The following is a 15,000-nucleotide window of genomic DNA, read 5'->3' on the forward strand; positions in this document are numbered from 1 at the left end:
GTGTGTGTGTTTGCGTATGTGTGTGTTTTCGTGTGTATGTGTGTGTGTGTGTGTGTGTGTGTGTGTGTCTGTGTGTGTATGTGTGTGTGTGTGTGTGTATGTGCGTGTGTGTGTGTGTGTGTGTGTGTGTGTGTGTGTGTGTGTGTGTGTGTGTGTGTGTGTGTGTGTGTGTGTGTGTGTGTGTGTGTGTTTTTACAACCCCGGTATAGGGGTGTGTATAGGATTCGCTCCATGTGTTTGTTTGTTTGTTTGTGTTCGCATATAGATCTCAAGAATGAACGGACCGATCGTCACCAAACTTGTTGAACAGGTTCTATACATTCCTGAGACGGTCCTTACAAAAATTGGGACCAGTCAAACACACGGTTAGGGAGTTATTGGTAGATTAAGATTCTACAAGGACTTATAGAGGGAGATATTAATGGTCAAAGGGAAATAACCTTCTCAGTTGGTGGCAGTGAGAATGGTTATTTCCCTTTGACCAACGGGGGTGTTTTTCCTACCTCGGAGGAATTTCTTGGTTTTTTTTTTTATTTCTAAGGGGCAGTGGAGGGAGGTGTAAGACCTAAATGTGATTAAGCTATTCGGGACTCTTTTTGAAAATTCTCTGAGGGGAGAGGGGGGGGGGATGGATTTGGTGAAATTTCGCTCACATGATCTGTGCTGAACTTAACTTTGTTTATTTAACGAAGCAATAAGAAGCAAGTTATTCCTGACACCATTTATTCCAAGGGAGACAAACGCTGAAAACCCCACTGTCTCTCAGCCATGATCTCGACGGAGTTACTGTTCTTGCATCAAATTATGGGCAGAATGTACCTGCGCAGTTTCAGCAGCACAGACGACGCACTGCCTATTATTTATGCCGCGATAAAGATTATGACGAGTACTTGGCCTGTTTTCCTTTCATGCAACGTGTAGCGGGCTGGGATAATCTGCAGTGCGTCGTCGGTCCTGCTGAAGTTACCGTATAATTAAGTGAGCGGAGCCCCTCAGTTGAGGTTCATTCTCTCGTCACTCGTGTGTGCAGTTTTACTACACGCTCACCCTGTTCTTACTCCTGGAAGTGGCGGCGGCGGTCTGCTTCTTCCTCTTCTATTACGTGAAGGATGTCAGAAACGTGCTATTTCCCAAGGACACCTTTAGCAAAGCCATCGTTCACTACAGAGACGACAAGGACATGCAGAATCTCATTGACTCTATACAGAAATCGGTCAGTGATGGCGCTAATATTTTTTTCAAACTGGTACACTAACTTTTATGATGAAAATTATCCAGACCAAAAAAAGGTAGGCTGGTCATTGGAACCAGTAAGAGTCCAACTCAGAGTACTGCTTTTGTTGTTTTACCAGCGAAAAAAAACGGTAGTTCTAAAAATCAACCGGTAGGTTATACCGCAAGCCAATTATTTTTCCGGTATTTTCTCATTTCAGCCGGTAAAATACCGGCAATTACCGGTTAACGCCAATACTGATCGGTGGGCATTTTAAACACATTTCTCCTTTTTACAAGTTCTCTAGTTTTTTGAAGGCGACTACATCATACTGAATCGTAAAGTCTCCAAGACGTTGCTGGTTATTGGCTCTTCGTTAGTCAAAAGGAATCCAAACAACAAGATGCACTGTGGGGGAGAAAATCAAAGTTAAAAACAACAGAAATCAGTACTCAGGACGGGCGCTGTGGCGTGGTGGTAAGACGTCGGCCTCTTAATCGGAAGGTCGAGGGTTCAAATCCCTGCCGCGGCCGCCTGGTGGGATAAGTGTGGAGATTTTTCCGATCTCCCAGGTCAACTTATGTGCAGACCTGCTAGTGACTTATCCCCCTTCGTGTGTACACGCAAGCACAAGACCAAGTGCGCACGGAAAAGATCCTGTAATCCATGTCAGAGTTCGGTGGGTTATAGAAACACGAAAATACCGACCCTATTTTTTTTTTTTTTTTTTTTTTGTGCCTATGTCACCGTAAACGGACTTTTTTTTTTTTTTTGAGGTACGTTGATTTTTATCTTGCTTGTAATGTGTTTTGCTGTGTTCAGCTGGGTTGCTGCGGCATGAGCGACACGGAGAAGGGGTACGAAGACTGGAACCAGAACGTGTACTTCAACTGCTCCAAGGAGAATCAGAGTCCTGAAAAATGCTCCGTCCCACCCTCCTGCTGCAAAATGTCTCCGGTAATTAAAAAAAAAAAATAGTATAATTATTATATCACTTTAGGCTGCTTTTGGGTTGTGGTGCTTGAATCTTGAAGGCAACAAACAAACAAAAACGAGAGAGAGAGAGAGAGAGAGAGAGAGAGAGAGAGAGAGAGAGAGAGAGAGAGAGAGAGAGAGAGAGAGAGAGAGAGAGCAGGGGCGGATCACATCATTTTTAAGGGGGAGGGGGGGTTCCAAATTCTGAACCGTTCGAACCTCCTTGGGGGGTCCAGGAAATGTGATAAAAACAAGGAAAATGGAGCAATCTGAATCAAGAAACTTTCCCTAATACACCTTCCCAAAAATAAATTTAAGAAGAAAGGACAATTGATCGATCAGGTGCAACATGAGCCAACAAATTACCCAACTACTTTCTAAAATCGTCAATTAGAATACAAGGGCCGGCTCCTAGGGGGGTCCGGAAAATGTTGATAAAAATCAAGGAAAATGGAGCAATCTGAGCCATCAGTTTGTCTTTATTTTAAATTATTTAATTCTTTTTTTTCTTCTTTTTTATTTCTCTTTTATTTACTTTTTTTAGGCTAGGGGGGGGGGGGGATTTTGGAAACCCCGGAAACCCCCCTGGTGAGAGAGAGAGAGAGAGAGAGAGAGAGAGAGAGAGAGAGAGAGAGAGAGAGAGAGAGAGAGAGAGAGAGAGAGAGAGAGAGAGAGAGAGAGAGAGAGAGAGAGAGAAAGTATTCCGAACGTCATGATCAAGGGGAGATGATTCGTAAAAGTTATAAGAGTATCAAAGATAGCTGGTAAAGAAAATGAGAGTGCACTCTGTATTTCAAGCCTTTTATTCACAGTATCAATCTTAATTTGTACATGGTTTTTATTCCTTGTATCTTATGTATATATATGTCTCTTTGTCTGTGCATCTGTGCGTACATGTGCCAGTCTGTCGCCTGTCTGTCAGTCTGTTTGACTACTACCTTTCTCGATTTGTCTTTATGTCGCTCTCTCCTGTCCACACTCAATCACTCCTTTCAAACACACCTCCATCTCATTGTTTCAAAACAGCCTCCACTTAAATACTTTAAGGTTAGAGATTATTTTCGAAAGACGGGCGCAGTGGCGTGGTGGTAAGACGTCGGCCTCCTAATCGGGAGGTCGTGAGTTCGAATCCCGGTCGCTGCCGCCTGGTGGGTTAAGAGTGGAGATTTTCCCGATCTCCCAGATCAACTTATGTGCAGACCTGCTAGTGACTTAACCCCCTTCGTGTGTACACGCAAGCACAAGACCAAGTGCGCACGGAAAAGATCCTGTAGTCCATGTTCGGTGGGTTATGGAAACAGGAAAATACCCAGCATGCCTACTCAACGAAAGCGGCGTGAAGCTGACTATGCTCTCAGAGTATAGTTTGGGGAACCGAAATGGGCAAACGAGCTCACACGTAACCAGAAAATTTTGGAACGCTGAGAAAGAAGAAGAAAGTCTGTAATATAACTTTCTGCTCAGTCGGGAGGAGGAGGAGGAGTTCGAATCCTGGACGGCCAGGGGTCAACTAAAATATGTGCAGACATCAGATTGTGTCACCACTGAGGCACGTAAATGACCTCTGCCAGAAGTGCAGGTGTCTGATTACACCTCAACACACCCACCCACCCACCCCCAGCACACACACTGTCACACACACACACACACACACACACACCCACCCACCCCCAGCACACACACTGACACACACACACCCACCCACCCCCAGCACACACACTGACACACACACACACACCCACCCCCAGCACACACACTGACACACACACACACACCCACCCCCAGCACACACACTGACACACACACACACACCCACCCCCAGCACACACACTGACACACACACACCCACCCACCCCCAGCACACACACTGACACACACACACACACACACCCACCCCCAGCACACACACTGACACACACACCCACCCCCAGCACACACACTGACACACACACCCACCCACCCCAGCACACACATTGACACACATTGACACACACACACACACCCACCCACCCCCAGCACACACACTGACACACACACACACACCCACCCCCAGCACACACACTGACACACACACACACACACCCACCCACCCCCAGCACACACACTGACACACACACCCACCCACCCCCAGCACACACACTGACACACCCACACACACCCACACACACCCAGCACACACACTGACACACACACACACCCACCCACCCCCAGCACACACATTGACATACACACACACACCCACCCCCAGCACACACACTGACACACACACACACACACCCACCCCCAGCACACACACTGACACCCACCCACCCCACCCACCCCCAGCACACACACTGACACACACACACACACCCACCCACCCCCAGCACACACATTGACACACACACACCCACCCCACCCCCAGCACACACACTCACACACACACACACACCCACCCCCAGCACACACACTGACACACACACACACACACCCACCCCCAGCACACACACTGACACACACACCCATCCACCCACAGCACACACACTGACACACACACACACATCCACCCACCCCCAGCACACACACTAACACACACACACATACACCCACCCACCCCCAGCACACACACACACACACACACACACACACCCACCCCCAGCACACACACACACACACACACACACACACACACCCCCAGCACACACACTGACACACACCCACCCACCCCCAGCACACACACTGACACACACACACACACCCACACACACCCACACCCACACACACTCACACACCCCCAGCACACACACTGACACACACACACCCACCCACCCCCAGCACACACATTGACACACACACACCCACCCCACCCCCAGCACACACACTCACACACACACACACACCCACCCCCAGCACACACACTGACACACACACACCCACCCCCAGCACACACACTGACACACACACCCACCCACCCACAGCACACACACTGACACACACACACACATCCACCCACCCCCAGCACACACACTAACACACACACACATACACCCACCCACCCCCAGCACACACACACACACACACACACACACACACCCACCCCCAGCACACACACACACACACACACACATCCACCCCCAGCACACACACTGACACACACCCACCCACCCCCAGCACACACACTGACACACACACACACACCCACACACACCCACACCCACACACACTCACACACCCCCAGCACACACACTGACACACACACACCCACCCACCCCCAGCACACACATTGACACACACACACACATCCACCCACCCCCAGCACACACACTGACACACACACACACACCCACCCACCCCCAGCACACACACTGACACACACACACCCACCCACCCCCAGCACACACACTGACACACACACACACACCCACCCCCAGCACACACACTGACACACACACACACACACCCACCCCCAGCACACACACTGACACACACACACACACCCACCCCCAGCACACACACTGACACACACACACCCACCCACCCCCAGCACACACACTGACACACACACACACACACCCACCCCCAGCACACACACTGACACACACACCCACCCCCAGCACACACACTGACACACACACCCACCCACCCCAGCACACACATTGACACACATTGACACACACACACACACCCACCCACCCCCAGCACACACACTGACACACACACACACACCCACCCCCAGCACACACACTGACACACACACACACACACCCACCCACCCCCAGCACACACACTGACACACACACCCACCCACCCCCAGCACACACACTGACACACCCACACACACCCACACACACCCAGCACACACACTGACACACACACACACCCACCCACCCCCAGCACACACATTGACATACACACACACACCCACCCCCAGCACACACACTGACACACACACACACACACACACACCCACCCCCAGCACACACACTGACACCCACCCACCCCCACCCACCCCCAGCACACACACTGACACACACACACACACCCACCCCACCCCCAGCACACACACTCACACACACACACACACCCACCCCCAGCACACACACTGACACACACACACACACCCACCCCCAGCACACACACTGACACACACACCCACCCACCCACAGCACACACACTGACACACACACACACATCCACCCACCCCCAGCACACACACTAACACACACACACATACACCCACCCACCCCCAGCACACACACACACACACACACATCCACCCCCAGCACACACACTGACACACACCCACCCACCCCCAGCACACACACTGACACACACCCACACACCCACACACACCCACACCCACACACACTCACACACCCCCAGCACACACACTGACACACACACACCCACCCACCCCCAGCACACACACTGACACACACCCACCCACCCCCACCCACCCCCAGCACACACACTGACACACACACACACACACACCCACCCCCAGCACACACACTGACACACACACACCCACCCACCCCCAGCACACACACTGACACACACACACACCCACCCACCCCCAGCACACACACTGACACACACACACACACACACACCCAGCACACACTGACACACACCCACCCACCCCCAGCACACACACTGACACACACACACACACTGACACACACACACACCCACCCACCCACCCCCAGCACACACACTGACACACACACACACACATTGACACACACACACACCCACCCCCAGCACACACACTGACACACACACACGCACCCACCCCCAGCACACACACTGACACACACACACCCACCCCCAGCACACACACTGACACACACACACCCACCCCCAGCACACACACTGACCCACACACACGCACCCACCCCCAGCACACACACTGACACACACACACACCCACCCCCAGCACACACACTGACACACACACCCACTGACACACACACACACACACACCCATCCCCAGCACCGTGCCACACACTGACACACACACACACACACACACACACACACTTGCGTAGCGCGACCCTTGTTGCTTCTAGCCTTCCACTGAGTGGGTGGAAGCGACCGGAATTTCCCAGCAGTGGGATAATGATGGACAGGAAATACGCCTGGAACGCCGAAGAAGAAGAAGAAGAAGAAGAAGAAGAAGGACAGGAAATGAAGAATAAAAAAAAATATATATAAACATCGGGCCGCTCAGCATCACGTCAGTGTTTGTGTTTTTTGTTGTGCGGTTTTGTTTTGTTTTTTAATAAATTGCTGGGTAGGATGTTGTGGTACATGTACACGTTTTTTCATCATGAATGAATGACCGCTGTGTCTATGTTTCAGGGAACTGTAATCAATCTGAACTGTGGTGCAAATATATACACGTTTGAACAGGTAGGTTGGAAATTGTGAACACTGTCTTATGATTTGTTTGTGTCTGTGAGCTACTTTGTGACTAGATGTGTGTACGCATTGGTGTGTGTGTGTGTGGGTGTGGGTGTGTGGCTGTATCTGTGTGTGACTGTGTGTGTTTGGTGCTTGCATGTGTGTGTGTGTGTGTTTGGTGCTTGCATGTTTGTGTGTGTGTGTGTGTGTGCGTGTGCTTGCATGAGTGTGTGTGTGTGTGTGTGTGTTCATGTGTGTGGGTGTTTGCATGAGTGTGGGTGTGTGGGTGTATATTTTCGACTGTGTGTGCGCGCGCACGTGTGTCATTGCTTGCGTACTAGCGTAGGTGCATGCGTGTATGCGTGCAAGCGCGTGTATGTGTAAACGGCGTAGATGCGTGTGTGCTTGCTCGCGCGCGTGTGTGTGCTCGAGTTTGTGCGAACGAGCATGTGAGCTGATTTTAATCAAGCCCCCCACCCCTCTTCCCACACTTTACTGACCTCCCTAAAACCCCGTGTATAAACTGTTCCTGTTTCAGCAAGGCACACGGACGCCGTCGGACACAAGCAGGATCTACACTGACGGATGCCTGAAGTCGCTGGGAGATTGGGTCAACGAGAACTCCCTGGTCGTTGGCGGCGGGCTTCTGGGCGTTCTCCTGCCTCAGGTATATATTGACTAGACTGCATTGATTAGTGCTGTTATGGGGAGGGGGGAGGGGGGAGGGGGGCAGCAGCTCTGTTGGTAGAGCACTGGACCTGTGATCGGAAGGACGCAGGTTCGAATTGGGGCTGGGCCATGGGACGGACACGGGTCAACTTTATGTGCAGACCCAGAGACGGAAGCCATGCCCCATCCCCGTGTCACCACAATGGCACGTAAAATACCTCGGTCATTCTGCCATAAGTGCGGATAGCTGATACCACCTAAACACGCACACTCTGGTGTATCTCGTCAAAAAGCCATGAGGGCGTACAACTCGAATCATATAATCCATTTCTTGTCCTTCAGAGGCGAAATATTTAGCCCGTAGGACATTAAGCATTATCTCTTTCCAAGTGCTGTTCCCCACATCATGTCCCAAATAGTGTCTTAGACCGGGGACAAGTTAGACAAGACAAGACAAGACAAGACAAGACAAGACAAGCGTGTGTGTGTGTAGAGCGATTCAGACTAAACTACTGGACCGTTCTTTATAAAATTTTACATGAGAGTTCCTGGGTATGATATCCTCCAGACGTTTTTTTCTTTTTTTCGATAAATGTATTTTATGACGTCATATCCGGCTTTTTGTAAAAGTTGAGGCGGCACTGTCACACCTTCGAAATTTTGGCCAAGCAATCTTCGACGAAGGCCAAACTTCGGTATTGCATTTCAGCATGGAAGCTTAACAATTGATTGATGACTTTGGTCATTAAAAATCGGAAAATTGTAATTAAAATTATTTTTTTATAAAACGATCCAAAATTACTTTTATTTTATTCTTTATCATGTTCTGATTCCAAAAACATATACATATGTTATATTCGGATTAAAAACAAGCTCTGAAAATTAAAAATATAAAAATTATGATTAAAATTAAATTTCCGAAATCGTTTTAAAACCAATTTCATCTTATTCCTTGTTGGTTCCTGATTCCAAAAACATATAGATATGATATGTTTGGATTAAAAACACGCTCAGAAAGTTAAAACGTAGAGAGGTACAGTAAAGCGTGCTATGCAGCGCAGCGCAACCGCTACCGCGTTAAACAGGCTCGTCACTTTCACTGCCTTTTGCACTAGCGGCGGACTACGGTCATTGTGAAAAAATGCAGTGCGTTCAGTTTCATTCTGTGAGTTCCACAGCTTGACTAAATCAGTAAATGTAGTAATTTCGCCTTACGCGACTTGTTACTTATGCATGTTGTCAATCTTCCGATGCAGGTGTCGATCAAAGCCAGATTTCAAGCTCAACGTGTTTCCTCTCTGATACTGAGTCGACTTGACTTCTGCAACTCATTGCTTGCTGACCTCCCCATTGAAGAGCTTTGACGCTTACAGAGATCTCAGAATAGCGCCGCAAGGCTTATTCTTAAAACTCCGGTCCGTAATCCATTTTTCTTTGTGAAAGAACTACGCGATAACGGGATTTCTTTTTCCCAGGGGGAAAGGTACAAGGAAACCGCAGAGTTCTGCAACAATGCAGTATTCATTTGACGTATTTAGCAAAACTGCAAGTTTGTTGTGTTGACAAAAAGGCAGCACATTGACGCAAAATTGTATTTTTGTCGTATCGACAAAGGAAAGCACAATATCCGACTAATAAATACTCTTAGTAAGCTGATGCTGCTGATTAGCAACACTTGATCTTTGTTGTTGTCGCATTAACAAAACAAGTCGCGTAAGGCGAAAATACAATATTTAGTCAAGTAGCTGTCGAACTCACAGAATGAAACTGAACGCAACGCAACGCAGCAAGACCGTATACTCGTAGCATCGTCACTCCACCGCCCGTGGCAAAGGCAGTGCACGTGGAATTGACAAGAAGAGCGGGGTATTCGTTGCGCTGAGAAGGATAGCACGCTTTTCGGTACCTCTCTTCGTTTTAACTTTCTGAGCGTGTTTTTAATCCAAACATATCATATCTATATATTTTTGGAATCAGGAACCGACAAGGAATAAGATGAAAGTGTTTTTAAATTGATTTCGAAAAAAAAATTTTGATAATAATTTTTATATATTTAATTTTCAGAGCTTGTTCTTAATCCCAATATAACATATTTATATGTTTTTGGAATCAGCAAATGATGGAGAATAAGATAAACGTAAATTTGGATCGTTTTATAAATTTTGATTTTTTTTTACAATTTTCAGATTTTTAATGACCAAAGTCATTAATTAATTTTTAAGCCACCAAGCTGAAATGCAATACCGAAGTCCGGGCTTCGTCGAAGATTACTTGACCAAAATTTCAACCAATTTGGTTGAAAAATGAGGGCGTGACAGTGCCGCCTCAACTTTCACGAAAAGCCGGATATGACGTCATCAAAGACATTTATCAAAAAAATGAAAAAAACGTTCGGGGATTTCATACCCAGGAACTCTCATGCCAAATTTCATAGAGATCGGTCCAGTAGTTTAGTCTGAATCGCTCTACACACACACACAGACAGACACACACACACACGCACATACACCACGACCCTCGTTTCGATTCCCCCTCGATGTTAAAATATTTAGTCAAAACTTGACTAAATATAATTAAGCCCATTGTCGGACGGTTGAGGGATTCAGCTAATGCTGCTACTGCAGTGAGTGTTTAGTTTGGCCAAAAACACAGCCATTGAACTTTCCGCTACACGTATGTTGTGCTATATCAGTACTAATTTCTTTTATTTTTTCTTCTTTCTGCCAGCTGTTAGTATACGAGTAGAATTCTCCTAGGTCCTAGGTCGTTGTCTGTGGCCTGAAATAGATCCTGTCATCAATTTTCGTCCTGCGCATTATTATTTTCAAGAAATGTGCCGACATGGCCATAACAGTGTGCAGTTTTGTTCGAGGTTAAAGGCAGTCCTTGCCGTCATCTTTCCCCGACCGTGAAAAAGTTCCACAGCTTTGTCAAAATGACGGCAGAGTTTTCGGAAATTAATCAAATTCTTATAATGATAAAAACATGTTTAAATTTGAAATCATTAAATAAGATCAGGCGTACCGCCGACTGCCGACTTCTCAGTCACGCGTATAACTCCGCTCTTCTTAATCCTTTTTACATTTAGTCAAGTTATGACTAAATATTTTAACATAGAGACGGGGAATCGAGACGAGGGTCGTGGTGTATGTATGTGTGTGTGTGTGTGTGTGTGTGTGTGTGTGTGTGTGTGTGTGTGTGTGTGTGTGTGTGTGTAGATCAGTTCCGAGAAAACTACTGGACAGATCGTCACAAAACTTCACGTGAGAGTTCCTGGGTATGATATCCCCAGACAATTTTTTCTTTTCTCGAATAAATGTCTTCGATGACGTCATATCCAGCATTTAGTGGAACTTGAGGCGGCACTGTCACGCCCTCATTTTTCAACCAAATTGGTTGAAATTTTGGTCAAGTAATCTTCGACGAAGCCCGGACTTTGGTATTGCATTTCAGCCTGGAGGCTAAGAAATTGATTAATGGGTTTGCTCATTAAAGTTGTCATTAAAATCAAATTTTTGCAAAGAGATTCAAAATTGATTGCATCAAATTTTTCATCAAATTCTAAATCAGAAAATATATACATAGGTCATGTTTACTCTTAAGATGTGATCACAATTAACGAAAATAGGTTAATTAGTACTACAATTAGAATTTAAAAAATCGATCCAAAAATGATTTCATCTTATCTTTTATCATTTCCTGATTCTAAAAACATATATAATTATATGCTATGTTGTATTTAAAACAAGCTCAGAAAATTAAAAAGAATACAGAAAAGCGCGTTTTCCTCCTTAGCGCAATACGCTACCGCGCTATTCTGGCTTGTTAATATCACTTCGTTTTGCACGTGAAAAGTGAGCGATTTCCTTCTCGCAGGGATTGACGAACCTGACTTGTCTTGGTGAAAAAATGTAGTGCGTTCAGTTTCATTCTGTGAGTTAGACAGCTTAATTTCGCCTTACGCGACTTGTTTGTTGATCCTGTTGCAGATACTTTTTGTGATTACCAGAGGCTAGTTCGATTTTAAGCCATCTTCCCTCCGGGTAGTTGACCAGCAGGACAATTATTCACCACTGCGTGTATTTATCTGATTTACGGCTGCATGTATTTGCCGATATAAATCTAGTTAATTGCTTGGTGAAACAGCTCGTTAGGCCGTGTCTGTGGCCCCTTGTTGACGAATGCATACATGTATACACTGTGGCAATATATAATTTACCACATGGTTGGGGTTGGCGTTCTGTTAGCGAATAAACAATTCAGTCCCTAATACGTTATTAACCTGTGGTACATTAAGCATCATCATCGCTGGGTTGGCGTCCTTAAAAGTATCATTTCTTCCAGTTTGAACCATCACTGATGTGAAACACAACGGATCTGACCACGCTGTTACATGGGATAAGAGTACTCTTCCTCAATGAACACACGCCAACAATATACAACCTGTCTCATTTCCGTGTGGGAACTTGTTTCCTGGGGGTAAATTTGCCTGGGTGTCAGTTAGAATCAACTCACACTACACACACACACACACACACACACACACACACACACACACACACACACACACACACACACACACACACACACACACACACACACACACACACACACACACACACACACTACACACTATATATATATTGCGGTTGTGTTTGGACGCCGAGGAGACTCTTCACAAAGTTGACTCTGAGAAAAAATCACTTTCCCGACGTAGGGGTCGAACTGTCGCCAATCAAATGCCACAACTGGTTTTCCACCGAATGAAATTGCCCCGCCCCGGGCGGATTTGTAGTCAGTTACAAGCTTAGTTACCCGGGAAGAAAGGGACCTTTAACCTTGTATCTGCGCAGACAATAATGTTGGGGCGTTTTTGCAAAAGGTGAAATTTGTAAGACGATGCAAACACAAAGCCTATATTTCAGCATTTTTACAAATCTGCACACTTTCAGTTAAAGGGTCTCATTAGTTAGCTTCCGTGAGCCTTGAGTTTGACGCGTTCAACTGTAAATTACATGGTGTGACTGGGCATTTAGGTACTGCGGCTTACGTATGAAAGAAAAAAACGCACGACAGTTATTAAGAGTTCTGCAAGGTGCTTCAATGGCACTTGAAGCTAAAACAAAATACATTAAAAAAGTGTTTTCTGCGTTTGTGGTTTGGGATTTGCAACTCCCACGTTTTTGCACGAAAATGTTTTTACGTGTATGTCGATTTTTACAAATCACGGGTTAACAACGACTCTGTTGCTGCTAGCTTCCACTGGAAGGAAGCGACCCGAATTTCCCTGCGATGGAACAATAAAGTTATCAAAATGAAAATGAATTGTAGGTACGTAAAACGTAGAAGCCTGGCCGAATATCTGGTGGTTTAGAAGACGGCGAAATGCCTTCCTGAAATTAAGTCAGAAGTAGACTACGCGCGATGAGTTACCGAAAATTCTGTGACAAAGCTTTGACTGACTATTAGGGTTTAACGTCCTCTTAGACCAACTGGTCTATATTGGGACAGGTATTAATAATACGCTGAAGATATGGTGTGATACTTTGATTCGAACAAGCCCTCTGTGGCTGTCTTCTTCGACACACCAGCATTGGGTTTGTCTCGTCAAAGTATCGAAATACGATCATGATAATCAGAGACGAGAGATGATGCATGCGTGTCTTCGTGTTTTCCAAGCCCTGAGACTTTCGCTGTGAACGTGGGATCTTTTTCGTGCGCATGTGTGCACACGGGGGTGTTCGGACACCGAAGAGAGTCTGCACAAAGTTGACTCCGAGAAATAAATCTCTCGCCGAACGTGGGGATCGAACCCACGCTGATAGCGACCAACTGGGTACAAAGCCAGCGCGCTACCAACTGAGCTACGTCCCCGCCCGACAAAGCTTTGTGTTGCGAGCTTCAGGAAGTAGTCTTCGCGAAGTGGGGCCTGCCCAAGTAATGCTACGCTTTAGACAGGAGGAAAGGTATCTTAAACATTATACCTAACGAGAAGAATATGCTGGGGCTAGCCATGCGTCTGGGTGTGTGTCCCCCCCCCCCCCCACTTCTCCTGTTGAAATTTAGCATTTGAAAGTGGTATTGTGTGTCTATGTTAACTCCTACTGTGACATTACCGCTGCTAAGCACCACTGGGATTATACCGTGTATTTATTTTATATTGTAAATTGATATCCATGTTCTTCTTCTGCGTTCTTGGGCTGCGACTCCCACGTACACTCTGGTAGGAACGAGAAGGCTTTCAAATGTATGCCCCCCCCCCCCCCCCCCCCAACCCACCATTTTCTCCACATACATGATACATGTATTCATATTCTCGAGTGCATATCTCATCGTTTTCTATCTTTCTGTATCTCTTTCTTTGTTGCAGATTTTCGTCGTCTGTCTTTCAAGAAATTTGCTTGATATGATCAGAGCGCAAAAGGCCAAATGGAATCGATGAGAGACGCGTGTTAGAACGTTTTCATGATCTAACGACATGCGAGATAACAAGATCTCCATACATGGTTCAACTTCAGTGTGTCTTGTGGCTAGCAGGGTCAATGACAATCATGATTGCACAATGTGTTCTAGCCAATATTTGATTATGAATGCATTATTTCCGCGTGTGTGTGTGTGTGTGTGTGTGTGTGTGTGTGTGTGTGTGTGTGTGTGTGTTTGTGTGTGTGTGTGTATGTGTGTGTGTGTGTGCGTGTGTTTGTGTGTGTGCGTGCGTGCGTGCGTGCGTGCGTGCGTGCGCCCTTGATTATCCTAAGTGT

General features: G+C 46.8%; 1 protein-coding gene across 7 annotated transcripts in view; it reads left to right on the forward strand.

The window, feature by feature from the left end:
* Positions 1–15,000, forward strand: part of LOC138981184 (tetraspanin-17-like) — a 33,624-nt gene that overhangs the window by 17,981 nt on the left and 643 nt on the right. For all 7 annotated transcript variants that reach the window (XM_070354023.1, XM_070354016.1, XM_070354019.1 and 4 more), the window contains 5 exons: positions 1,031–1,213; positions 2,036–2,170; positions 7,532–7,582; positions 8,112–8,240; positions 14,613–15,000. The exon at positions 14,613–15,000 is cut by the window's right edge and continues 643 nt beyond it. In XM_070354023.1, the coding sequence (XP_070210124.1) occupies positions 1,031–1,213; positions 2,036–2,170; positions 7,532–7,582; positions 8,112–8,240; positions 14,613–14,684 (570 nt within the window). In that variant the 3' untranslated portion in view covers positions 14,685–15,000. The remainder of the gene's footprint in view (positions 1–1,030; positions 1,214–2,035; positions 2,171–7,531; positions 7,583–8,111; positions 8,241–14,612) is intronic.

This window comes from Littorina saxatilis, linkage group LG12 (assembly GCF_037325665.1).
Source record: "Littorina saxatilis isolate snail1 linkage group LG12, US_GU_Lsax_2.0, whole genome shotgun sequence".
In the NCBI taxonomy this organism is placed as follows: Eukaryota; Metazoa; Mollusca; class Gastropoda; order Littorinimorpha; family Littorinidae; genus Littorina; species Littorina saxatilis.